Source organism: Falco rusticolus, chromosome 5, assembly GCF_015220075.1.
Source record: "Falco rusticolus isolate bFalRus1 chromosome 5, bFalRus1.pri, whole genome shotgun sequence".
In the NCBI taxonomy this organism is placed as follows: domain Eukaryota; kingdom Metazoa; phylum Chordata; class Aves; order Falconiformes; family Falconidae; genus Falco; species Falco rusticolus.
The window spans coordinates 66,711,889-66,736,140 of record NC_051191.1 but is presented as its reverse complement, the minus strand read 5'-3'; the positions used below and the strand labels follow the sequence as shown (position 1 = coordinate 66,736,140).

General features: G+C 43.8%; 1 protein-coding gene across 5 annotated transcripts in view; it reads right to left on the bottom strand.

The window, feature by feature from the left end:
• Nucleotides 1–7,629: 7,629 nt before the first annotated feature.
• The window catches only part of DENND5B (DENN domain containing 5B), a 118,841-nt gene continuing 102,218 nt past the window's right edge, over nucleotides 7,630–24,252 (bottom strand). For all 5 annotated transcript variants that reach the window (XM_037388961.1, XM_037388957.1, XM_037388959.1 and 2 more), the window contains 9 exons: nucleotides 22,170–22,298; nucleotides 20,676–20,797; nucleotides 18,633–18,778; nucleotides 16,770–16,888; nucleotides 15,422–15,609; nucleotides 13,758–13,840; nucleotides 13,464–13,590; nucleotides 12,480–12,654; nucleotides 7,630–11,628 (listed from right to left, as the gene is read on the bottom strand). In XM_037388961.1, the coding sequence (XP_037244858.1) occupies nucleotides 11,445–11,628; nucleotides 12,480–12,654; nucleotides 13,464–13,590; nucleotides 13,758–13,840; nucleotides 15,422–15,609; nucleotides 16,770–16,888; nucleotides 18,633–18,778; nucleotides 20,676–20,797; nucleotides 22,170–22,298 (1,273 nt within the window). In that variant the 3' untranslated portion in view covers nucleotides 7,630–11,444. The remainder of the gene's footprint in view (nucleotides 11,629–12,479; nucleotides 12,655–13,463; nucleotides 13,591–13,757; nucleotides 13,841–15,421; nucleotides 15,610–16,769; nucleotides 16,889–18,632; nucleotides 18,779–20,675; nucleotides 20,798–22,169; nucleotides 22,299–24,252) is intronic.

Here is a 24,252-nt window from a genome sequence, read left to right as displayed (position 1 = left end):
GGCTTCCTCAGTTCTCCTTCCCTTATTATTTATTTTGATTCTACACTGTCCTCCTGCTTTTCAATTTATTTTTTATTGTATTTTACACCTTCAATAACTGCTTGGCCATTCTGCTTCTTTTGTGGTGCTCCCTCAACGTGGTGGCTCCGGTCAGGCTCCTCTGCAGGGCAGCTGCCGGGGTCAGCCGGGACAGCTCTACCAGCAAACGCAGGATGCTTTAGCTCCACCAGGTTCTCTGGGCGGTACAGGGCAGCCAGTCCTCCCTTCCTACAGACAGCTAAAGAGCAGAAAAGTTAATCTTCCAGCACAGCTGGATTGGTTACAGATACTGAAATATAAATCTGAGCACGTTTTAGGGCTAAGAGTTTGGTATTGCCCGTGTTAAGTCGAAGTTAAAAACTGCAAACCTAAGAAACCAACAAAAAAAAAGGCAACACATTAATATGTATCTTTGTCTGTGAGCTATACTTACCTGTACAGATTTGCATAAAAGCAGAACAACCTCTCTAAATGTCTCCGTGATTTCTGTTTCAGGCATGGGGGTTTAGGATTGCCACACTCCAGCCCATGCTCAGCAAGGCTGGAACGTGCACTTGGCTTTACACACTCATGTAATTCCAGAGTTCTTCATTTAGTTACCTTTAAAGTCACTTTTAAAGGTTTGATAGACTCAGATTAGAGTGCTCAGAAGTTGGATCAAATCCTTTCAAGCCAGTCTGGCATTGCCACCACTGGAGAAGAATTAAATCAGGCCTGTTCTGTAATGTCTTATCAGGTGCAGGAAACAACCAAGAAGCTTCACTTGCTTGTTTTTGCAGCAAGGGTTCGTTTCGTGCTTGTACAAAACATGCTTGGGTCTTGATATAAATGTGAATACACAGGAGCTGTGTGTCGTTGTATCAGACTCAACTTTGTTAGCAGCTTCGCATTCATATTTCCCTCCTTTATTTTATACTGCAACAAACCTGCTGTTGAATACGCACTGTGCATTTAGCCAGAGATTCAAGAACAAACACTTTACTGTCTCATCAAAACTTCTTTCTTCTGCTTTAATGTGTTTTGTCTGTTTCCTTGCTACTTGTGCTAAGAACACAATGCCCTTGGATAAATCTTGTTTCGCTGCATATACCACACCCCTCATATCTGTACTAAGTCTAGAGACAGGCAAAGCACAATGAGAAGGTGTTCAGACAGCCTTGGCCCCTGTCAGCTGTTTGTCTTTGTGCGTTTCATACATTTTTAATTGTACACAGTTCTGTGTGTCCCCAACTTAATGCTTTCATGAAGGAAGCCTGGTATTCACTTGATTTGCAGCCATCCACCACTTTGCAAGCAAAATCCTGTTTCATAACAGCCTTTCTGTAACTTTGGTGCTGGTTATTCCACAGAACAATGTTTTAATAAATGTTATTTGCATTTTTCAGGGTAGCTAGAGGGGTTTTGGTTTTAATTAGCTGAGTAAGAGAGCCTTGAGTGATTATACAGACACAAACAGAGCTGCTACCGTCATCTCCCAGCTCCTTACCCATGGTTCCTGTGCCAACACAGCTAAACCAAGGAAAAAGCAGTATTGGCCCTTGCAGGCAAGTATCTTTTAAAAGAGGGGGAGTGGGAAATTGATTGAGATGTTACGGTGTGTATTGTGCCTGGAGTCCTCAATAGTTTTTCCTTACCTGATTAATTGCCTAAGCCAGAGGCAGAAAGTCTCTTTTAGGTTTGGGAGGAGCAAAGGGAGTGGAAGCCCTCCTGCCATCCTCCCCCAAGCAATTCTTTGGCAGGGGGCAGTCAGGGACGTTCTTGTATGGAAACACTGCCTGCTGAGAACCATTTCAATGAACTACAGGCTCCTTCCTCCCCCAGCTTGCTGCTGTTTCCTTCTCCTTCCCTTCCTAACCCGTATTCTTAGCACAAAAGTAAAAGTTACTCAGAATCCCCCTGTTTATGAAACCTAAAAGGAGCAAGGTCCAAGGGAGAGACAGTCATCCCAGGAAGCTCTTTGAGGACAGACCTCACTCAGCAGCTCAGCCTAGGATGTTGCCAGGAATGTGGCCAGCTTGCACAGCAAAAGAATCAGAAAGGCACTAAGCTTGCAATGTTTGGGAAAACTTGCTAGTAGCCCTGCACAATTTTTTTGATGAAAACTTCCAAACACTTTGGATGCTTGCAGGAGCTGGTCCAGTTGCAAACAGATTTAACCTCCAATGTCAAAGCAAGCTTCATTCAGCTACAGGCCGAGTGCAAGTAAAAGACTGATGTATGTAGGCTGCAGCTGGCAAAATGCTTTGGTAACTACAGCCTGGAGTGGCTGTGGAGGGGAGAGAAGGGGCATGCCTATACTGTTGCCTTGTACTGCTAGTTCTTGTTCTGCCATGGAGAAATGGGTCTCAGATTTGCCCGCTAACGTAATCTGTGATACTGGGTTGGGTGGAATCTATCCAGGACATCCTGCACTTAGTGATAAGACAAACCATGATGTTCACAACGCTACCCAGAGTCAACACTGGAAGTCTTCATGGTCAATCTCCTGCTTGTCAGACACTGTGTATTGCTGCTACTCTGTTCCAGGCTATCTTAACCAAAGAGATGAGCACAAGAGCTTTGAGTATCTTCATTAGCACAAGCCTGGCACTTCACAGAGATAAACATTTGTACGTAAAATGCTGAGATCACCGAGAAGCAAACTCTTATGTGTAAGAGTGGGACTGGCTTAATAAACAACATGTGTTGAAAGCAGCAACAATAGTCACTTTATTGTTTTCCCAAAAGAGAGTTACTTCTCTTCTCTGCACAAACTGGTAGGTTAGCAGACTACAGTGCTCATGAGTGCCTGTCTAAATTCATTGGTTTTAGGAACTTCCACTGACTTCAAGCAAGCCGTGGTGGATCAGCTTGTATTTGCACTTCCTAGGACACATATGTGAGTCGAAGATCAGCTAGTTCATTCCTCACTTCTCAGCATTGTGCCAGTTAAACACAAATGACTAACCCCAGAATAGCTATCCTATTTCTCACTGATCACAGCTACCCACACTACCCCTGTCTAGCACAATTCCTGCTGACATTTGAAATTACCTTCTAACAAAGTCCATGCTGAGGATTAATTAAATAGTTTCTCCCATCTGAAAATTTTTCCTAGTTCTCCTGTGTTCCTCTTACCATGGATGGAAACCTTTTCCACAGCTTCAAGAACATGAAAGCTGGGTAGAACCATGGGGTGATGTTTCCACTTATGTTGTCTGAATGCAGTTTTTCTGAAAGTCTTTTGGGGCCGGAGGGGGGCAGGGGATGTCCTGTGCACCACAGCCACTTTCAGCCAGCTTCATATTATTTACACAGTCAGGAACCACAGGCCATCTGCAAGAGGTTTAGATCTCAAGCAAGCCAATAGCTACAGTAATTCTAAGCTGGTGGGTTCATAAGACATGGTCCAATTTAGAGAACATCCTATTTATCTTATGGGGTAATGACAGCTGAAAAGCTGCATGTGTGCAGCAGGTAAACTTAATTCACAGAATCATAGAATGGTTTGAGTTGGAAAGGACCTTAAATATCATGCAGTTCCATCCCCTCTGCCATGGGCAGGGACAGCTTCCACTAGACACCAGGTTGCTCAAGCCCCATCCAACCTGGCCCTGAACACTTCCAGGGATGGGGCATCCACAGCTTCTCTGGGCAACCTGTTCCTGTGCCTCACCACCCTCACAGTAAATTCAGGTGAAAGCACTCAGCAGAAGAAACAGGCTAAGGAGACTTAATGGCAGAGTCGTCTCAAGTACAGGAGCAGAGTCTTTGAGCTGACTTCCCATTTCATTTGAAATTAATTCCATGCTTTTTTAAAACAAACAAATCACCAGCAACAACAAAGATGATTCTCGGTTGTACTGACCATTTCTCACTACTATTGGAAATCTCTCGCTAACACTTCATGTGTCTTCCACTGTGCATTTTCTGGTATGGATGATGATCTATTTGGGTTTGCAATGAGCAGGACAGGTTGTAGGCAGAGAGGGGACAAGATTAACTTCATGTTAACGGATGGCTGTACTGCCTAGGAGAGCTTTGGGCTCAGGATGAAAAGCCGGGGAGACTTGCTCTTGCAAAGCGTCTGTTTTCTCTTCCTCCCTTTTGGTAGGGAAGCGGTTGCCATCCTCACACGACAGCCAAGCAAGTATTTATATGCATTTCTGTAGTGCTTAATCACATTGCAGACAGATAGTAACCATAACCACTGTATTGTAGTTAAGTATGAAGAAAGTCTGTTCTTCTGTCATGACGATTACAAAACTCTCTAACCATACACAGCTAGACAGACTTGCATATGCCCACACCACCACAAATCAACAGGTTTTACCAACGCCTTTAAACTGGAATTAACCACAAGTGAGACCTCAGGGTACTTCTGTCACAGTAGCATTGCAAAGCTGCTCTCATCCACACACCAATGGACACTGGATGAGTGGTTGCTAAGCCCAAGGCAGAGCAAGGCAGAGACTGGCTGAAGTGAAGTCCCACCACTCTGTATCTCAGCTCTCTAGCTGCAAAATGGGGTGTGCCATAAGCAAATTGCTTAAGGGTCTCGGTGGAACTCAGGGAGATCTAGAAATTGAAGCCACATTTTCTGGTCTCTATCCTGTGCCTCTGTAAGACAAACGAGGAATTTGTCTTTATATCTAAATTATTAGCATATTGTAAAACATACAACTATCTCAGTCGACCACCCTTAGATTTTACTCTTGTGAATTATTTTTTCATGTGTAAAGAACATGCTAATATATCACTTGGGTACCTTTGAAGAAATGAACTCAGTATGGGAGGACAGTGCTGGGGGGGGATTTTCATAAAGATTAATGCTAGCTTAGCCTCTACAAGTTGCCTCTGCTGGACTTCTGTAGGCATAACTAAAAGCAGCCAAGTGAGGTTTCTCCTTGCAAGGCCTGCTGAAGGAGCCCATCTCTTCCCTCTGGCTGCAGAAGCAGCGTAAGGAAAATGGCTTCCCTAGGCTAACACCAGCCTTTGTGATAACCTCTCTTTGAAAGCAGGAGAATGCAAGATTGCAGACCACCAAACCCAACATCTGGCTGCTATTGAGGAAGGAGTTTTTGACTTTAGGCTTGTATCAGCTGACCATGGGAGTGGGAGCGAATCTGGCACCAAATGTGCTGCGCTAAGATTGGGATGTCTTGTGTTCTCCATGCCTGCCTCTTGCTCGGAGAATAGACGCCCTGTGATAAGTGTTTGAGCTCTTTGGGAGCTACATCTGCTGCACAGTCCTGCCAAATGCACTTTGCAAATAAAACTCAATTGTTAATTCGCCGCATTCACGTGTTTAGCACTTTACAGCAGGGCTTGAACACCTGAGGCTGGGTGAGCAGACCACGCCATGATTCACCCATTTTAACTTGCTGCTCTGGCCAGGTCTAGAAGTAGATGGATCATTCAGGGGAAGGGTCACATAAAACCAAGGGGTCTGTATTGAGCGAAGGAGTTATTTTCCACAAAGATAGAGAAGTATAAGTGCTGGTTATCTTCTATGTTTACCCCTTGTACTAGACAAGTAGACTTGCACAAGTCTTGGATAACCACTATAAGCAGGAGGAACAGTATCTTACAGATTACTTTATTACTCAGAGTAACTGGTATGAATACTTCAGCCTCTCTGATATAAACCATAATTATTTTACATTTATGGATCCCACTGAATTGATTATTGAATGACAACAAGGTTGTTGCTAGATCACACAGCAATGAGGTGCTTTACAGCAACGTGTTTTGAAAAATATTCTGTAGGTAAGGATCAGGGTGGTTTTGGCTGTGCTTTCCCCTTCCCTGTCCCTGTCCCTTATCCCCGCAGCCCCCCTTCAAGACAAAGGTGGACTTGGTTAAAGGAGAAAATAATTTGTCTGGTCACATCCTCTTCTGACAGAGTAAGTTTTTTCAGAGGAGCTGAGATGCCCTTCGATGTCTGCAGGGAATACAGATGGGCCCATTAACGTGTTAAGTTCTCCTGCAGAACTACAGCTTTCCACTGACAAATCAGCTCCACAGGGGCTTTGGCAGACAGTTTACCTTAACCAGCCACTGGATAGCAGACCTGTACAGGTATTTTCCCATTCCCTTCACATTCTGGGCTGAGCTCAAACCAACTTAAAATGATACATTTCTGATAGCATAGCAGGAGAGAAAATAGGAATATCAGCAATGAAATGATCCCTGACTGCAATGACAGCAGCCTCAACCTCCGAGCTGATGGGGTGACAGACAGGGAAGCAGCTTTGCTCTTAACTTGAGCCCAATTCGTTCCAACCAGCTTACCTGAAATGCTGGAAAGGAACAAACTAGATTGGTGAGCTATTTCAGCTCCCACCCATGCAAGTTTTCTGACAGTTTTCTCCTACTTACCCTTTGCAGAAAACATTGTAATGTTCCCAGACTGCATTAATGACAGTGCAGTGGAGAGGAAGTTCTTTGAATTTCCTTATCTGGACAAGTTTAGTCCTGCTTTACTTCAAGTACTTACTGCCTTTAAGATGCCAGAACCCACTATCTCTGATTTACGTACTTAAGCCTAACACATTTTGTAAGGAGGTGTATTAAGCGTGGCCACTCCTCCTATTGAAATTTGACCACAAGCAGCTCTATGGATTTTATTCACATGTATGGGATCCTATAATTTGGCTGCCACACTGTTGTTAAACACCAGTATCATTAAATAATGTATTTCAAGATTCTCACATTAATGGTCCCAAAGCTCTGAGACTTTCAGTCCTCTCCTTAGATCCTTTGCCTTTTCAAAACCAAGAGTTAAAACGAATGAGCAGACATGCCCCACCTCACATGCACCATGCACACACACATGCAGGGAACTGCATTTCAGCTACGCAGTTTTCAAAAATTCTCCTATTTTTGCCAATTCCAGCAGGGCTAAAGCTGAGAGGGACAGGGTGGGGGGCATTTCTGAAAATCCAGTCCAACTTAAGCCTTTAATTACTAAGCAGGGTATTTCACTATCATTCATTTGCACTTTTTTTGTTGCAGGCACCCATCTCTCTCTTCTCCATCAACCTCTCTTCTAATGGGACATGCTAACTGGCAGACTGGAGGGCATGAGTTTCATTCCAGGTTTTTAGCCCTGTGTTCAAATTTCAGGGCGACCCACGTCAAGAGAGGAAAGAGACACTTGGCTGCAGTTATTCCCATGTTTCCCATTTGTTGCCGACAGGATCCCACCGCGCCTCTTCCCACTCCTCCCCGTGCAATAGCTACGGAGAGAGCAACGCAGACTGCCTAGCAAATGCCACCCTGGAAAGAGCTAAACTTCACAGGGATCCCATTTTCCTCCTTCCATCAGCCACACCTTCCACCTAAGCCTTGAAAATGAAGAGCTGGTCAGACTCGGCACAGTCAGACTTCTGTGTCAGGAGAGGCAGAAGGGCAGGTTTTGAGAGCGGACCCTCACAGCCTTTCTCCTCCTTTTTGCTCCAGCAAGTTCCCGGTACCAGGAGACTGTCAGCTGAATCATTTTGTTCAACTTACTCCCTTTACGGAACATGCCCTCCAGGTTCAGATCAGTTCTTTAGCTTGGGACTCTAATGTCTTGGTTCCTCTGCAAGGAGAAAGTGACACCAACCATTATTCTCACAGTTTTATTTGTAAAGGACATAGCATGAAAAGCTGTATTTCAATGTACTTCAAAACCTGAAAAACCCATGTCAGTTTGTGGTATGTATGTTAAAGTGCTTGATATAACAATACTTTTACTAATGTCGTCTTGAAAATAATCCAGTTCTTATTCAGTTAGTAATAATGTAAAGACAAAATATACTTAATGAAGACATTTAAGGATCGTTGTAAGCTATACAGGGCACATTTGTACATTTCAAGTGTAACATACAGTATTTCCCCTTAAGATGCACACCTTCATTTGATTGAAAGAAGGAATTTTCTCAAATATGCCATTGCACAACTATTCTAAAAAGACATTTTAGAACAATGATACCTAATTACACAAACCAACTCAGAATAAACATGAGTAGATTTTTCCCTAAACAGTAGAATTTCATTCGTTTCAGAGAATTATAAATACACATTTTGTACATAGTGAGGCATTTGATTCTCTGACTCCCTCAAGTTACCATGCTGGGTGTTAGTATAACAGGACTATGCAAACTCAGACATCTGTAGATGGGTATTGGACAGGATTTTTTCTTTTTTCTTTTTTTTTTTTTTTAAAAAAAAAGCAGATACCAAAGAGCTTTGGTCTTTTCCAAGATTCCCTTTCTCAACCAAAGAAGGTGCTTTAACACTGAAGTAAAAACTGTGTTAGCTTAGAAGAATCCTGATGGGTTTCTCACCATTCTAGTGGGTAGAATGATTTCTGTAAACCTTACAGAAAAAACCTCACAGTTTCCAACAAACAAAAGTGGTCTACTAAAAAAAAAAAAGTAATTATACATGGCAGAATAAAAACTCACTACAAAGAACCGTACTCCCAAGGTTGTCAAATAACTAGTCTTCTAGGAATCTGAGGCACTCAGCTGTGCCCCTTTCAACATATCTTAGGGTGTTTTATTGCCTACAAGGAAATATTAGACATACATACTTTTTATTGTACTATTATAATATGATGTGAAAACTGACAAAACCAAGCAAGTCAACACTTGCTGAAAAAGCTGACATGAAGTTGTGTTGAAGTTAAGTGCTAAAGGTTCCTTAACGTAGTTTAAATGGGGGAAGGCCCTGTTCTGAATTTTAAATTCCTCAGGTTTTGATTTATTTTAACTTCAGAAAGACTTTTTGTAGTTATTGCCCTTTTGTCTGTGTGTGGTTTATTCATCTATGCTTGACCTTTAGAGATGCTCACATTTCTACTTTACCCTGCTTGCACTTAACCCATGTCACATTGGATTAATGTTATGACTGATTAAATAATAAATAGTCTTTGGAGAAGTATACAGCAGTATACTTTTGAGAAGTATCCAGCTAGCAAATGCAGATGCTGCTGTGAAGAAATCCAAGGTTATCATTTCAGTAAAATGAAAGTCACTTAAGACTTGGTTTGGGCGTGAAAAAATCATGTATAGCAGTCATTAGACATAAAAGGCTTGAGCTGTAATAGAAATCAAAACATCCTAAGCAGTCATTACCAAATAATGCTGCCACATGGTTTCTGGTGCTAAATGTATAATTTATTGATAGAGTTAAGTACTAAGGATGCAGTTGCAGCTGAAGGCTTGTCATGCATCTTCTGCTGACTTTAAGCAGACCAGCCTGGCTACACAGAAAACCCTAACACTCCAAATGTCACATTTCTGGAAATGTAAAAGAGATGTCACACAGCTGTGGGCTCTGACTACTTACTCATGACACCATTCATAAGCCTTTACGTTAGTTACTCACACCCACTGTAGTGACATGGCGGTGCTGCCTACAGTATCTGGGATGAGTTCAGTCAGTTTAGGGAAGTACAAGCCTCGAAGGAAAGAACAGCTATTAAAAACTGGAACCCTCATTGAAGTCAATGACTCCCTGACAGTGTTATTTTACTTCTTTCTTAGAAACAAAAAAACTTCTATAACATAAAACTCTCCTTCTAATGAAACAAAGTCACACGAACAGTTTTCTTCTGGCTGGGAATATGACGTGAAACTTTGATGCTAAAGTGAGTGCTGTCATAAGAACTGGACAGCTGAAGGACCACAGGAAAGGAGAGAAGCTTGACAAAAGGCAGGTAAGAAAGCAAACCCTAATTCTCATCCTCTTTCCTTTTCCTTAGCTCTCATCCCTCTCTCTACCATGTGCACACTATATTGAGACCTGCAACTGCCCACCATTCCCAATGCCACTTGAGAGCACAGTGCGAGGCAAAACACTTACAGTACCAGTTCGGGGCCTTTCCCAAGCCACAGCTGACAGTGAGACATCCACAGAAACCTGCTGACAAAACGGCCAAGATCATAGGGAATAAACAAGGGAAAACAAACACCTATATTTAAACTAACCTCCAAAACCTAAAACCAGATGAACTTAACTATGCCCTCAAATCCTTCCAACTCCCATGCACAAGAATGGAAAATACACTCTGTATTTGCCGCATGGTATCCGCAAGAGGATTTTAATGTAATCTCTTGTTAAATTTTTAGCATACAAGATTTCAGTTGTTCTCAGCTCCTCTTCAAGAGCTGTACCTATATATACAGGCTGTATTAAGTAATATATTAACTGGAAAGAGTGTAGGAGAGGAGCCTCAAAATACCAAAGTGAGATTCTTTTCTTTTCCTCTTTTTGCCTTTTTTTTTTTTTTGGGGGTAGCTGGATAATAATAATTAAAAAAAAGTAATTAAAGATCCTGTACTTCCTAGAAACACTCATTTTGTGGGATAAAGGAAGACTCATAACCTATCAGCATTTCAAAATCAGCTGATACAGTTCAGTAGCACAGCAACATCGGTGTCTGTGGCTCTACAGCAATGATTCTTCTCAAGTACAGCAAGAATTTGGTATGAACCAAATTCCTCAACATGGAGGGGGGGAAAGAAAAAAAAAAAAAAAAAAAAGTCATCCACAACACAAACTGGCTGAGGGCAAGGGGGAATCACCAGAACATCTATACAGGCAAGGGACACACTGCGAGTCAAGCAAGCCATCATTCCCCATCTCGGGTTGCAGCAGCACTGCTTAAACAGGTCTCCCATGCTCTCAGGCTCAGAGGCTGACAGCAGTCCTCCTCAACAGTGTTTAAGCATTTCAGCACTTGTCTCCCCTTTTGGAGATCAACAGAAGTGACACAAAAGACCTTACAGAAAAAAAATGACAACTCACAACTTCTGTGCATGGAAAGGGTTGAGTCTTCAAACAAAATGAAAAAAAGACGAACTAAGAGAGACCATGTACAGTAGGGTAAAACAGCATATGCTTACAACATTTCCAAGAGTGAGACAATCACAATGGCTACGTAAGGGTATTTGCTGTATTAATTTGCAATACCTGAAAAAAAGCCCTGCTGAGTTTGCGCTGTATTTACACATTGATTGGCTTCTTCCTTGCAAGCAAGTAGCGGCATCCCTTCCCACCTTAGTCCTTCCCTCCCCCCAGTCCTTCCCCTGGGTTTAAGCTACTCATAGTCAGAACAAGAACATTCAGTCTAAGAAAAATTTCTTAGAGAATATAATTTCTTAAAGAAGATAGCATATTTACACACATCTAACACATGAAAATACTCTATTTTATACTAAATTTATGTTTCAAATAAACTACAATACTGCATCTTAGCTTTCTGCAGCTTTAGAGGACAGTCCCCATTGGGCACAAACTGGGTTCCTACTCCCATTTCAACCAGCAGCTTGGCCTTACAGTGGTGCACTACCATCGCATTCAAGTCCTGACAGGTCTCCAGTTGTGGTTTGCTTGCTTGGGAAAGGAAAAATGAAGTTCTCAGCAAAGCCATGCTAAACATCCACTCCTTTAATGAGCGATCCTTCTAGGATGATGTTGAAATCTTGCAATGTCTGTAGGACTCTGATGAGGGAGTTGACAGTCATGCGGTCCCGTAGGAGAGCATTCTCCTCATACATCCTTGTAATGGGTGGGCACTCTGCCAGCAACGGGATCCACTGAGAGAGCAAGTGGTCCCTGCAAAGGGGATGAAAGAAATTAATTTAGCATCAAGTACAATAGATCTCAAACTGAAATTCTTCTCCAAGAACACAGCCCAAAACATGCACTCTTTTTGCGGGTTATACATGTTTGCACATAAAAGTTTCCTGTATAATCATAACCCTTGATTTTGTTAGTAAAATACAGGTAACTGAACATACTGTAGGAATCAAGATGGAAAGATATCAGCAGAATTGGACAACTGACTTTGGAGAATTCAGCAACTTTTTCAGATCAGGAACAGGGGATACAATACTCAGGAAAAAACAACAGACTGTTTTCCACCTGGTTTCCAGACAGACAAGACAAAAGTGGTACTTATTTCTAGACATACCAACTTCCACCCTCCAAAATACAACTAAGCACTGCCCCCACCCCTCCCCAAGTACAAGACAGAAAGCATCCTATTAGGAAAGAAAGACTGCCCTGGAATAGTTTTCTCAAAATTATAACAGACATCCCATTTTCAAAGGCAAAGTGATTCAATAAGGATTTAGAAATGCACCAGCTCTTGCAAAGAAATTCTGCATTCCCCAAGCCAGCACTTCATCAAAAATACAATTTCAAGACAAATTTCATACATATGCCTGTCAAGCTAACAGTTATAAAAGAGCTCAAAACATTTTTAGCAGTTTAGACACTAGCCATGTATCATTATTGTTTCTTGGCTCCAATTTTTCATGTAGTATTAAAGCTGCCTAAAATAGGTACTGGTTAATAGACAGGTATGAGATGTCTTAAAATGGAAAACTAAAGGAAACAAAACTGGTGTAAAAATATTCTAGTCTCATGCAAAACGACACATACAACAAAGAGCAGTTAGGTACCTTGTCCCCAGGCAAACCAGAATTTGAAATTTGCCATCCTTTCCAATGTTCCTTGGAGCTGTATTGATGGCGTTCACATAATGACAAAAGGTTTTGCATGAAGATCTCTGAAGCAAAAGGGCCTCCTCATTGTCTCCAATCTGGTCACTGGTTTCAAAGTAAGCAACAGCTTTCTCTGTGGTAGAGAGAAAATCAGAACCCAGTGAGCAGAAGTACTTCATTGTGACATAGAATAACGCAAGGGAATCCTTAAAAAAAACAATGTGCTGAGAGCTATTGCACAGTTTATATATGGATTCCTCACTCTGAAGACCGTAAGTAGGTGGTGATCTCCACCTTTGCCACACAGCAGTGGTCAGCAGACTGGCTGATGTCTAACACAGGTAACATCAAGGAGCTGCACCGACGTACCTTACCAACAGTTTCATTGTAAGTGATACCATCAGCTTTGATTTCTCACCTTTTCTAAGTAAGAGCTTACCCTCAGGCTAAGTATCTCAACTTGTGAGCATGTTTTAAGGGAACAAGTATGTCTTAAATTACCACAACATAGGCCTACAGATAAGCATCACCATAAGACCAGTGCAGTGATTAGAAGAGTTCCCATAACAAGTAGAAATCTAAACCTTTCACTCCCTGTGCCTTTTCCCAACTCTCCCCTTAACATGGATTGCTACTCTACCCCAACCTCCAGCCTACCTTCTGTCTGGGTACAAAAGCAGCTGTTTGAACATCCACTTATGAATAAATGACTAGAATTCAAAGTGCTTTCAAATTGCTGCACAGATTCACACTCATCTAGTATATAAAGTTTAGTATTTCTCATCTACTGTCTTGTTTCTCACTGACTTTAAGCAACCTGGACCAAGTGCTAGGCAGAAACAAATGGCACCCTAGCTGACAAAAATCCAAGGCCTGTGTGTGAATAGTAATTTTGCCCTCGTCTTTCTCCTCCTCCTGCCTCCAAATCACATACCAGCTTACCTATGAAATCCCAGATGAAGACATTCTTATGAAAAATGCGAGCTGACTTGAATCCATGGTGGAAGACCTGCTCCAGTGCTGCAACCAGACCGTTTTCTCCACACAACAGAATGGTAAGGCTCCCTCTCTGTGGGGGAAAGGGAGAGTCTGTAAGTACAACTTGACTTGTTCATATGCCAGAAGCTTCAAATCTAAAGGTTATCAGTCTCTACTGGTACATCAGTTCCATTTCTGTTTATAAAAATACTTACATGCATTGCAGACACCAGACAAGTAATGAAAAGTAAGAAGTACCTCTTTCTCTGGCTTGTGAAAGTGTTTCACAATATTGTTCACAGCTTCCCCAATTCCTTCTTGGATCTGTCCTGCATTAGGCTCTGTGAAATGATTGAAAACATACTAGCTGAATATACCAACTTTAAAACATTCATCAAATTTGTATGATAACATAGCTTGAACTGCGGGAATTATTCTGTTTCTTTAAAAGAGTTCAGGCAATCATTTGTCTTGGGTAAACCTGACCCTTAAATACAAGCAACTGATGAGCAGCCCTGGAATAGTCAAATAAATCACCCTACTTAAAAATGCACAACCCAGGGATCTGGCTTGATTAATATTTTATTTGAGTTAATCATATCTTGCTCATCACACAGAGCACAGCAACCTTCACACGAAGAGACATGGGCTGAAAAGTTGTTGCCCAGTCATTTGACTCCTACATGACAGGCCAGAAAACCCAGCACTAATTAATTCCCGACTTGAACCTGCCATGTTTTATTGAGGCAAAACGACTACCTATTTACGGCACATGTCTAGTCATTGTACCAGCGCGAGGGGCCACAGGCAGAGAATATTCCTTATTAATGATTCCAAGAGTAAGTCATCTTCTGCGGTAAAACATATGCCACATTTCTGCTCTGAATCTATTTAGCTGTATGCCTCTGTTACTGAATCATGCCATGCCTCCACCTGCCGCCACCTCATCTTCTACACAGGTACCTGCAGAAAATTATCTAGTCCCTCATTCACTTTCTGATTAGAAGCACACTGAACTTTTAAAACTTCATTTTAAGCATATGTTTTCCAGACTTCAATCATTTTCATGGCTCTTCCATGAGTCCTTTCTAGTTTTTCAGGCATATGTAGGTTGCTATTAGCTTGTCCTACAACTGTTATTTTGGAAGCATGGTGTAATTAATTCAGTATCATTTCAGTACACGATGCCCTCCAGTCTTTGGCAGGTCTAACACAGAGCCTCAAGTAGCTCACCAGACAAATGAATTACTGGGCCTTAGTGTTCTCAGACCTAAGGAAATGCTCTGGTGCCTGCTCCTCCAGCTAATATGGACTCGCACATGTGAAGAGCTGCAGTGGTCCCGCGGTGGTTTTTAAATGCTATGTTACTCCTGGAGGCTAATCTTTCCTTGCTTCACATTTCAGCAGTCATGTCCTCTTAATTTTACAGGAGCTGCACAGATTTATGAATCTACACTGTGCGCATCTGTATGCTTTAGCAGAGAGTGCCTCACGTGGCCCTTACAGTCCCATGGCCTGCTGTAGCTAGGTGCAGTTACTCATAAAAAGCTAATTTTAGGGATGTGAATTTCATGTCCCCTAGGGTCCCTCTGGAGACGCGCTCCCGCAGAAGGTAGTTCACAGCATCCACGTGAAAGCTCTGAACTGCCCTTCGGAGAGGACTGTCTTCCCACCGACTGCGAAGTGAGCCGGGAAACTGAGCAGCCCCAGCTACTGCAAATTCTGCTGCCTCCTCCTCCCTCACCTCACAGCCCCGTGCTCCACCAAGAGACCGTTACCTCTTGTCAGATGCGGACATTGAAAGAGGCAATGTCTACAGCCACAGAGCAAGCCGCAGACACACAAACCAGGACAGGGAAAACTCATCAGCTTGCTGCCCCCTTCTCGAGGGCCCCGGTGAGAAAGGAAAGGAAAAGACTTACTGGTGTTCTTCCCTGTGAGGGAAGTGATGCTCAGTCGTCGAGCCGTGGTAGGAGATTTCTGCTGGGGTGGGGTACGGCACTGTTTTCCCAGCTCTTCATCAGACGTGGAGGACACCAGCTCTCCAATGAGTATTCGCTCCAAACTGCCATCGTCAACTCCCTTTCCCAGCCATCGTCCACAGGGAAACCTGCCGCACACCCAGGACAAGCACAGGTCAGCCGCCCAGGTAGTCTAGCTTGATCTCAAAGCCAGAGGGACAGTTAGCACCCAGCAAACACTTCTGATGGGCAGGGAATACTCTGTAGCCAAAACCTTTTCACAAACCAGAACTCAGCAGGCAGCATCCCCTGTACCATCCTTAGGAAAAGGGAAATATGCAAAGCTTGCATGCAAGCACGGGACAACAGAAAGCATTATACGCATCTGTCATGGTCCACATCTTGATTTCTGCTGGGTTATTTTTCACTTGCAACCACAACTGATATTCAGCCTTTAAAAATATTGCGATGATTAATAATTAAATCCCCACACAGACTTCCCACCCAGCTGCAGCCATGACATCTCCTCGTACTCAAACCTCACCTCATATTTTATTGCTGTACTTTTTGACCCCATCTGCAGTCCTAATAAAATCCATGCATATGTCCATACCCAGAGTCCTTGTACCCCGTTTCCTCCTAGTTTCCCCCATACACTGTGGCCAACCCTGAGCTCTGGAGCACACCTCTCTGAATTATAGTTTTCCAAGTCCACGTTTATAAAAAAAAAATAATAATTAAGTGTGCTTAGCCAGATGTTTTCTAAAACCAATGATGAGTTAGAAAATCATTTCAACACCAAAGGCATGTACTTAATAGAAGATTAAGACATTATCAAAGCCTTTTATTTTCCTGTAATCTGAGTTTCTGTACATTTGTTACAGAACTTAGACATTTGAATATTTTTAAAAAGAAAAAGAAACCAAAGACTTGTCCTAAACTGTCATTCCAGCTCTTGGGGGTTTAAAGAGTTCATTTGTCCCTCACCTTACTTTAAATCAAGAGACTTAATTATTAGAGACAAACATATGAATTACTTCATAAGTATCCATACTGTCTGTCCTGTCTCAGAGAGATGCAAAGAAAATCCTACATTTAAATCTCGTTTGGTATTTATCAGTTTATTCGACTCCAACTACGGCTTCTGAAATGAGAGCACTAGGGGTGGGGGAGACGAACCCAACCCTATCAGGTACCCAAATCCATTCACAGTGCTCCATTAACTGAGGAGAAGATGAATGCCTTCTTGCTTTCTCTAGATTTAACAAGTAAGAATTTCAGACAAAGAAAATTAAAACTTGTTGCTTACTTGTACGTGTGTCCTGTTATTTCATTTCTGACCATGACACAATCAACCAGCCACTTGGCTAGTAGCCCTGAGTTGTCATGACCAATCTGAACAGTCGTCAGCTTCCCTAAATTCTGGCACTGAAATGAATAACAGTTTTTACTTACTTTAAAAAACAACAGACAACACACACCCCCGCCACATGCACACATATGGTCTTAAATGTATGTTTTTACTTAGTTTCCTTTGATTTATAGAGCAAGTATTTCCAACCAAACATGCAGAGCATTTTGAAAAGCAGGTTAATTATTTTAAGACAGGAGAAAATAAATAACTTGAAACAAAACTATTAAAAGCTTGTGAAGAGTTTACATTCTTTGTTGTGAGCACTCACTGAGTATTTCTGAGAAGTATTAATTACAAATTTCTGAGCTAAGTTGATAAAAAGGTATGCTTTTGTAGAATAAATAGATCTTCAGTACAAACAGCTTTTCAAAAATGCATTTTGAGCATACTGACCTTCAGCTGACTCCCTCTACACTACGAAGCAGTCCCTAGATCCTTTATTATTTTCAAAGATCAATTTGCTTAAGACAAAAATCACTAACGTGAAACTCTTAACAGCATAAAGAGACAGAACAAGGAAAACAAGGGACCGTGAATTCCAGTGCGATATGTAATTGTAGGTGGGGCTGGCAGCAACATCTATTAACGTCACCTAAACACTCCCCTTGCAGACCCTGGTTTTCGTTTCTTCTAATACTGCCAAACAAGCTGCTTGGGCTGACATTTTCCATAGTGGGTGGCTACCCAAGATGATATTTTAGGAAAGCTTCAGCCAAAGGAATAATCCAGAACAGTGTTAGCATGGTCCTTAGAAAAGTCTAAATATGTTATTTTGCTTGTTAGAAGCCTGGAGATCTTCTCTACAAAATACTAACATCTGAATGAGAGGCAGCCATTGTATCATGAAAATAGCCTCCCCCTCTCTTCTCTGTCAAAATCTACCTGTATTTGCAAGTGTGGGTTTTTAAATTGTTGTTAAAGATTGGTCCACATATGCTCAATGGACACACCTTTAATTTTAGTGGCAGATTGTCCTACGAAATCACTTCTTACCGGATATGGTACAGCCTGGAGCTATAGGAGCCTGACGGGGCTTTCCCTGCAATTCCCGCTAGCAGGAATTGTTTTGGGGTGGCACCAAGCCAACCTGGAATTGATGGTGGGAAAGCAGAGGGGAATGCCGGGCAGTCAAACACCAAGAGAAAACCACAGCAAGCATAAAGAAGAGAGCCCGACGGGGACAGCAGCTCAGCGGTTTGCCGGGGGTAGCGCCTGAAGCTGGGAAGCCGAAGAGCTCAGGGGTTAGACTGGCTGGCTGGCAGGAAAGCGGCAATGCCGGACAGGGAACTGGAGTAGGAGGAGAAGAAATTTGGGACTGGCCAGAGGTAGAACGGGACCTGGGTGGCAGTAAGCGGGGAGACAGATTGAAAGAAGGGAAAAGAAACTTGGAAGGGAAACGAAGAGCCAAAAATGAGGAAGGAAGGAAAAAAAAAAAAAAAAAAGGAAAATTAGGCAAGGAGATATGGGAGGGAATGAGATGCAGAAACGGGTTGGCCAGGTGAGAAGAGGAGCCAGGGACAGGGACAGCAGTGAAGCCGGCGGTTAAAGGTGTGTGCTCACAGGGAGCTTCCATCTAGCGCAGGAAGGGCAGGCAGCGCTGTTTTCCCAGCACATATTTGAAGGTATCAATGACCTTAAAAACCTGCACAGAATCTGAAATGCTGTGATCTTAAGACAATAAATCCAACCTTCACCAAATCAGTCTATTTGTAAGCATGTTTCAAATCGAAAAGTAAAATGTAAAGAGCACGTACTCACCTCAAATGTCATTTCTAGGTGGTTTTTAGGAATCTGCATTACACCTGTGTCCCCTAGTTCTCCTGATACACATATCCATGGGTTTGATGTGGTTATTGCATTGCTTAGTTTTTTGATAGGAATTATCACTGACCTATAAGGGATCACTAAGAACAGGAAGGGGGGAAAATAAGTTAGTTGTGACTTTTTTTTTTTGTCCTTCCCTTAGAGTAGAGTTTCTGGGGCAACCCCTTGAAGGCAAGCTCTTGTCCCACGTCTCAGCACCCTGACAAGGAGCACCCTTCTCTCTTCTCCCCATAAAGGCCGAGATGAACCTTGCTGCGGCGGCAGAGACTCCCCCCTCACGGGGGGTCAGAGCAGCAGCCCCCCTCCAGCCAGCTGCGAGCGAGAAGACGCAGCCCCACGGCCCGGCTCGGGGGAGCCTCCACCGCACTCACCGCTGCCAGCAGCCCCCCCGCCGCCGCAGCTGCCCCCGCCGCTCACGGTTCAGCGGGGGGCTCGGTGCTGCCTGCCCTCGGTGCTGCCTGCCCTCGGTGCTGCCTGCGGGCATCGGGGGTGGGGGTGGGGGGTGGTAGGCAGGGGCAGCGCGGCCGGGGGGGGGGGGGGGGCAGGCGGGGGGGGGCAGCACCGGGGGGGTGGTGGGCAGCACCGGGGCAGCGGTACCGCACGGTGGTGCTGCAGCCCCGCAGCAGAGCCGGCCGCCTTGCCGCAGCGCCGGGAGCCCGCCGAGGGAAGGGGCTGAGCCCCGTGTGCGGCAACCGCCGTCCCCGCAGCCGGGAAGGAGTTGGGGGGCTGACGGCAGGTGACAGGGCGAAAGGAATGTCAGAAATGCCGGCAAAGGATGGTAACGCCATAGCCAAAGTCCCAAGTCTTATGTGTCTCGGTGGACATCCCCCCATTATTATTATTATTATATTTATTATTATATATTATTATTATAATTATAATTATTATGATGATGATTATGTGTATGGTTATTATCATCATTATCGTTATAACTATTATTACTATTTTATTATTCTGCTTTTAAATCTGCACCACCCACACATGCCTAAGACAAAGACTGCCACCCACCCCGGTTTGGATTTGACTCAGATACTGCGTACTAGCACCGCAAGACTCTCCTGTTTCACAAGCTGCCTTTTTGGCTGGGTAAAATAAGCCAGGCTTTTTACTTTTTGTGTGCCATACAATGATACTGCACTCAAAAAACCACCCTCAAATTCCAAGTGCTTGTCCTACAGGGGAAAGCTGTCAAACTGGATGCCCTGCAGAAATAAGGTAATCAAGGATGAATAAATCTCTTTGTGCTGTGCTAGTTCTGAGGGGATTTATTGCTTTAAGAGGAGAAAAAGTAGACTGAGTGGCTGTTTTGACAGCCATGTAAAACTTGAGTCACTTCACTCTGAACAGGCAGGGAAATGAAGACCAAAGGCTGCCAAGGTGAATCCAAACAATTAGGTCAGCTTATGGGGTCCTGCTGCCTTTGCATTGCCCAGTGCTAGAAAGGAAGATTCATTTCCAGATTTCAATCCAACCCCTGCTCTCCTTCTTACAAGAGAGGAAGGGAAAGGGAACCTTTTTGGCATTTAAAGAGAAGCAAAAACAGATTTAAAATACACAGCAGAGCACAAGATGCCTTGTATTTCATCCTCCAAGACTTCCTCCTCCTCAGTCTGTGGCAAGCAGGCTGTTAGGATGCACACTTAGCCACGGCCGGGAAGAGCATTAGGATGTAGAGGACTTGTCTGGGAGGGAAGATGAAAGAGACTACACAGCTCTCGGCAAGGAAAATCAAGTGCTACAGCAGCACTCTCTGCTGATTACTCTCCTTTGTGCAATGCTCTTACGCAGAGCTCCCACACAACCTTGGCTATCCAGCTGGTTTCCCAGAGCAACACCCAGCACCCGTGAGCCTGGCAGCAACAACCACCGTTTCCAGAAAAGGGCTCAGCTACTCAGGCACCAGCAGCAGCATTTCTTACAAACCATGACAGCAACTAATTGTTGTTCAGGGGAAAAAAAAATGATTCTCCAACTCACTGATTGTGGTGAAGACGCTTGTGAAGCAGAAGTAATCCACAGCATTGAGTGAGAGCAGGTGATACAGAAACTGTTCCCGTTCTTCTTCACAGCGCAGGAAAGCATAACGCTTGTACAGTTTCCTGGTAGAAAGAAATACACCGCCTTTTTTGTTGAAAAAGCACCAAGTATCTTAAAAGGTGTTTGAATCTCAAAACACCAAAGGAAGAGTTGATCTTAATGGGAGCTATGAAAAGTGAGATTCCCCAGCTAACCCAAGCTGCTAGAAACCCATAGTGGGCATTTACCCCCTACGCTACACGTGGTTTACAGATCAGTCTTGGCTCCACACTACCATAGCAAGGCTACTGAGTTCATCTCATTAAACAATCAGTTTTGGTTTTGCTGCAAAGCAGAGATACAAGCTAACACTACTCACAACAGCAGACCCGAACCAACATCCAGCAACCTCATTTCTTCCCTGTGTCTTCCCACTGTGGAATAGCCTTGTCTAATTAACTTAATCTTCTTTCTGCTCCACACTGTGACAGAGGAAACTAAGCAGAAGACATCAAACCAGGGAGGGCACCGAGCACCAGCACGGGTCTTCCCACCACTCTTGCAGTTCGGTGAACTGAGTGTAAGTCACCTACTGCTCAAAGCAGTGCAAAGGCACACCAGGAGGTAGCCTGGCCCTGCTCTGAGAAAGCACAGAGCTTGTGACACTGCCTGTAGTCTGAAGGCAACAGGCTCCCAAAAAGCTGCTGGGGTAGATAGACGTAGATGAAACTTCAGGAAAAGACTGGTCTGCCACCGTGCCTTTAGCTGATCTCCCAAGAGGTGACCATCTCCAGCTACTTCTCTCTTCCCATTAGCAGATTTGAGTTTTTGGTAGCTTCTGGCATAAATCATGCATGTAACTCATCACAGAGCCAGAAGTGCAGGCAATAGCTAGGATGTTTTCATTTCATAAGGTTTGGGTTTTTTTTCTAAATGCATCACTGTGAGAAAATGAAGTCAGGGAACATCTACACAGGCAGATCCTTAAGTGTCTGTGCTTGCAAAAGGAAGCAAAGCTGGGGGAGCTGCTAAGTGGCTGGGAGGGCTGGCCTCTAACCCAGCTCATCCACAGTCAGGATGGGGCCTGCCTCTGGCTTGAGCCAACATCAGGCAGGGCTGCTGTGAGAAAAGGGGCATTCCTGCCCCTGCTGCTTCATTTGCACAAGACAGTGACTGTAGGGCCACAAAGCCGCTTGGATCAATGCACTGACCTGACCAAAAACTGACACCTCCTTCCTTAAAATTCCTTAAAATTAAAATGCAGACAAGCAGACTTCTGCCCTGCTGGGTGGGCAGTACCTCTCCCCCCAGCTACCCTCTGCCCTTCAGTCACTTCTAGCTGGAAACTACAGTACCCAAATGGGGTGCCCGGCTGCACCCCAAGCCTGCACAGCACCTTGACACACCACCGAGGAAAATGCGAAAGCGAAGTTTTGAGAAAAAAAGCCACCTTACTTGGCAAGTGCCTGGTTGGAAAGCAGCTGCTTCAGGTGCTGAGACAAAAGCTTCTTCTCCAGAGAAAGCCTTATCCAGGCTCGGGCTCGCCCCACATCAGTCTTTATCTCACTCATGTTCTGAACATGCCTGAAACGAGTGGGAAAATAAAATAAAAATAGGTTAATCATAAAAATCCTACATGCTTCAAACAGCAACATCCAGTGTGATGCAGCAGCTGAATTGCAAAATGTCTTCTGACATCATTTCTAGAGAAAGAGACCTTCAGCAGGGCCCCACAGATGCTGGCATGGGGACGTGGGGCAGCCCTTCCCAGGCATGGTGGGTTGCAACCCAGATGCACTGCAGCCCATATCAGCTGCTCTGTCCTGGCATTTGCTTGGCCGAGGTGAGCAGAGGTAGATTTGCTCACCCCTGCACTGCCTGAGGTAGGTGTCCTCACGGACACTGCTAACACTTAAAAAAAGCAGCCGCCGCATGAGACCCAGTTATATCATCGTCCTTCCCTCAAGCTGCTGACACAAACGGTTATGTCTGGGAGAGCAGAGGACAAATACATATCATAAGAGTTTCTCCAAACCACAGTTTGCTCTGAAGGCTCTAACAACCCCCTTGATAGCAGCAGCAATGGGAAATCTGACAAAAAGAGGATCGTCTGCGCAAAACCAGCAACAGGCAGTCACAAGCAGAACTGCATTTTCAGAGGTATGAGGGGCCCTTGTGTAAGTGATAATCTGAACAGCCCTCCACATGCTTGGTCTGTAGGAAAGCAGAAGTGTTCCATAGGAGCCTTCTTCTATGGTTTTGCTTTTCTTTTTTAAACTTCACATATATTTCATTTGGAGAATGCCGGAAACCCTAGTTTTAGAGCACAGGGAGCTTTAGAAGAGGAAGTGAAATGCCATGGCAGGGTGAAGCTGCTTCCAAAAACCCCCGACTTGGTTAATAAACAGCAAGAAATGTAAGTAACAGTTTCCAGCAGGAGAAAAGACAAGGCTGCAATTTCTTAATTTTCACGCAGTTTGCATGTTAAGTGCGCAGGCAGTTCAGCCCTCTAAACCTCTGTGGCAGGCTCCAAGTACCATTTGCTGAGTCTGAACTGATCTCTGTTGTGATCTCCTTCCCAACTCCTGCATCTTCCTTGAAGGCTCTCCATGCATTGCTGAGTGTTAGGGAATGTGGCAATATTTACTCCAAAGAAAATCCAACAAAGTTATGCTGTGACTGATGCTTTTTACGTTGACTAGTATAGTCTCACTGTCTCGTGCTTTCCCCCATCTGTTATATCCAAGTGCGTGCTTTGTGTTATATTTAGACCCTGTATTATTTGAGAAAAATACTCTCTTGTTTATAGAGTTTCTAGCATAACAGAATTAGGACCTTAAGGGCAAATTTGCAAAGTACAACTTAGTGCTGTCCAGAAATACAAGCTCGCTCTGCACAAATGAAGTAGATACCAGACACAGCTCAGTAGCACCGTTCTCCACCAGGCTGACCCACCGGATTTCTCAAAATACAGGTCAATTGCAAACCAAGCTGATATGTCTGCATCGCATGGCTCTCTGCTGTACCTATGTATCTGAAGTACCATCAGGAAGAAACAAACAGTAGGAGTAATGGTAGCTTACCAGTAACAAAACCTAGTCTACTTAAAATGCCTTTTTAAAAAAACAAGGTTGGGGGAAAAAAAGATACTTTTTCCAAAAAAAAAACCAAAACCAAAAAAAAACCCAACAAACAAACTTTGCTCCTGTTTCCTAACATGACACATGGATAATTCTCTGATGGACCAGGTGAGAGATACTAATTCTCAGTGAGCTGTAAAACAAATGTAGGAGGGCACATTACACTCATGTACAAGTCCCTGCCCTTCATAAGCAAGCTCAGCAGCCTCCCTCTGTCAGCAGTGATGCCTACCAGCTGAATTACTGTTGAGAGCCTTGCTCCTGGCACTGGAAAGCCCTTCCTGGCTCAGTGTGGCAGCCAGCATTAGACCTTCCAGCCCAGATAGCTGGGCACATGATCCAGAGTCCTTGAGAAACAGGATGTGGACTCAACTACATTGTGTTGAGACACTGTCCTC